At 37.7% G+C, this 2,093-nt stretch overlaps 1 protein-coding gene across 1 annotated transcript; it reads right to left on the bottom strand.

Moving 5' to 3' along the window:
* Nucleotides 1-361: 361 nt before the first annotated feature.
* On the bottom strand, nt 362-1,775 carry LOC142611401 (lectin-4-like). The gene has a single exon (XM_075783518.1). The coding sequence runs from the start codon at nt 1,548-1,550 to the stop codon at nt 483-485; it is 1,068 nt and encodes a 355-aa protein (XP_075639633.1). The 5' UTR covers nt 1,551-1,775; the 3' UTR covers nt 362-482.
* Between the last annotated feature and the right edge of the window lie 318 nt (nt 1,776-2,093).

Raw genomic sequence — 2,093 nt, 5'->3', positions numbered from 1 at the left:
GTGTCCCAAATGTTGAGAAAAACCAAGATGACTCATCCATTGGAATGCTGCAAACTAAACAGCATTACATAAACCAAAGATATTTTTATTGTCTAAATTAAAACCAAGCCATCTCAAAAACAATTTTTGTGACTCAAAAATGTACTTCAAAAAAAATGTTTCTCTAAAATATTCCTTTGGACTCTTGAGAACAAAGCAAAGTTCGCTTCTTTCTCCTTCTTCTTCTTCAACAGTCAAAACTAAACAGCATTACATGAGTTATGTTGACAGAAGTAAAGAGTAAAAACCTACAATATTTCATTTTATCAGTTCAGACTTCAGAGTTAAACTCAGTGCTCCCCAGATTGGACAATATGTAATGTAACAAAAACTACATTTTGACAATTTTGATTACCAAAATAGAACAATACAACAAAATGTGAAAGTACAAGTACAAAAGACACTGATTTACAACACAGAATCCAACAGAAAACCTCGAACACCTACTTCTTACCATCTTTGATGGCTGCTTTATCTACAACTACTTGGACTTTCTTGTACTCATAATCCATGGGCTGCTTGGCAAACTCCTCTGGCACTACCGGACGCTTACTACCAAAGATTGTCCACAAATACAACACCGTAAACGCCGTCAATGCCCCACAGCTAGCACCAAAAATCATTGCAGCCAACACTTTCGACAGACAATCACTCTTCTTTTCAACTATTGAAGTTTTGGTGTTTTTAGCAATGGCCTTAGGATCCAATGGCTCCGAATGCATCCAATTCGGAACATTTCTAAATTTAAAACTCCAAGAGTACACAAAACATGTCTTAGTAGAATTCCCAGTTGACGAGCTAAAGCCCACAAACACTTCCTTATACTCCAACACTTTGGACAAATCAATTAGGTAGGAGAGCAAGGGACTAGAGGGCCTCAAACTACCATTTTGACTCAACCTAATCTCTAATCTCCTTGAACCCGCTTCATAATCTATCCAAGCATGGATTTTTTCACTAATACGAGACAAATTATAAGCTGACACATTACTCAATTTTGCTGATACAACGCCACTCACACCAATTCCTACATGAGTCTTAACCAAACCATTATTACCATCACTTAATGTATTAAATTTGACTGCAACAACCTTAAATTTACTCTTTCCAGATCCTAAAAAGCTTCCATATGAACTATCATTAAACTCACTAACATTAAAACCACTTGGAACCATAAAGAAATCTAAACCATCGCCATTGGCCGCAGACTTAGAGAACGAGAAGTAAGTCGAAAAGGAAACCATATTTCTAGAATTACCTTCTTCAAGCTTAATGGGTTTCTTGTACATGACTTGCCCAGCACTTGAACTCACCGGACTGGTTAGTTGAACCGCATCCCCACCATCAACAACCTTTGCATCCCCATAAAGAGCGATATTGGACTCAAATTTTGGATCTTTCTCAAACCGTGTGAATGAAAAAGAAGGATTTGGGTCTGCAGCTAATGACTTGAAGAAGAAAATGAAGAAAGTCAAGGTGATAAAGTGGCTGGAAATGGATGGAGCGGCCATGTGTGAAGTGGGTTTTTGATGAATCTTGGTTTTGACAAGAGTTTGAGGGTTAGTAGGGCTTGTGGGGTGAACCCATCTTGCATCTAAAGTTGAATTTTTCTAGGGTTGGGGTGAGTGTGGAAAGCAGAGGAAGAAAGTAAAGAATATAGGGGGGGTTGGGTTGGAGGTTGTGAAAATTAAATACGTTTACTCGTTTCTGCAACTCTCTGACTCACTTTCTCTGAGTGGTTGCTGACTGAGGGAATATAATAAAGTGATTTTTTCAATGGTGCACTCATGCTTTGTAAAATTTGTAATTGTAGTCCCTGAACTTTGTGTATTCACATTTTTTCTTCCTGCATTTTTGTAGGCAGTGACATAGACTATTGGTGATCGGTGTACCATGAATGATGTTTTGAGATTTTGAACTTTTTGCCGACGGATCTTAATGATTATGACCACCAGAGGTCCAGAGCTTTACAAGAAAGGTCCTTTTTCAACACGATTTTGATTTTTTTTATGGGATGATCAATGATTTCAATCGCAGAAAGACAGTGTTACAAA

The sequence above is a fragment of the Castanea sativa genome, chromosome 9, assembly GCF_040712315.1.
Source record: "Castanea sativa cultivar Marrone di Chiusa Pesio chromosome 9, ASM4071231v1".
Taxonomy (NCBI): domain Eukaryota; kingdom Viridiplantae; phylum Streptophyta; class Magnoliopsida; order Fagales; family Fagaceae; genus Castanea; species Castanea sativa.
Note: the sequence above shows the minus strand (reverse complement) of the source record. Positions and strands in the feature narration are given on the sequence as shown.

What these genes read in the sequence shown, in the direction of transcription:
- LOC142611401 (XM_075783518.1), bottom strand. Translation starts at nt 1,550, where the DNA reads ATGGCCGCTCCATCCATTTCCAGCCACTTTATCACCTTGACTTTCTTC.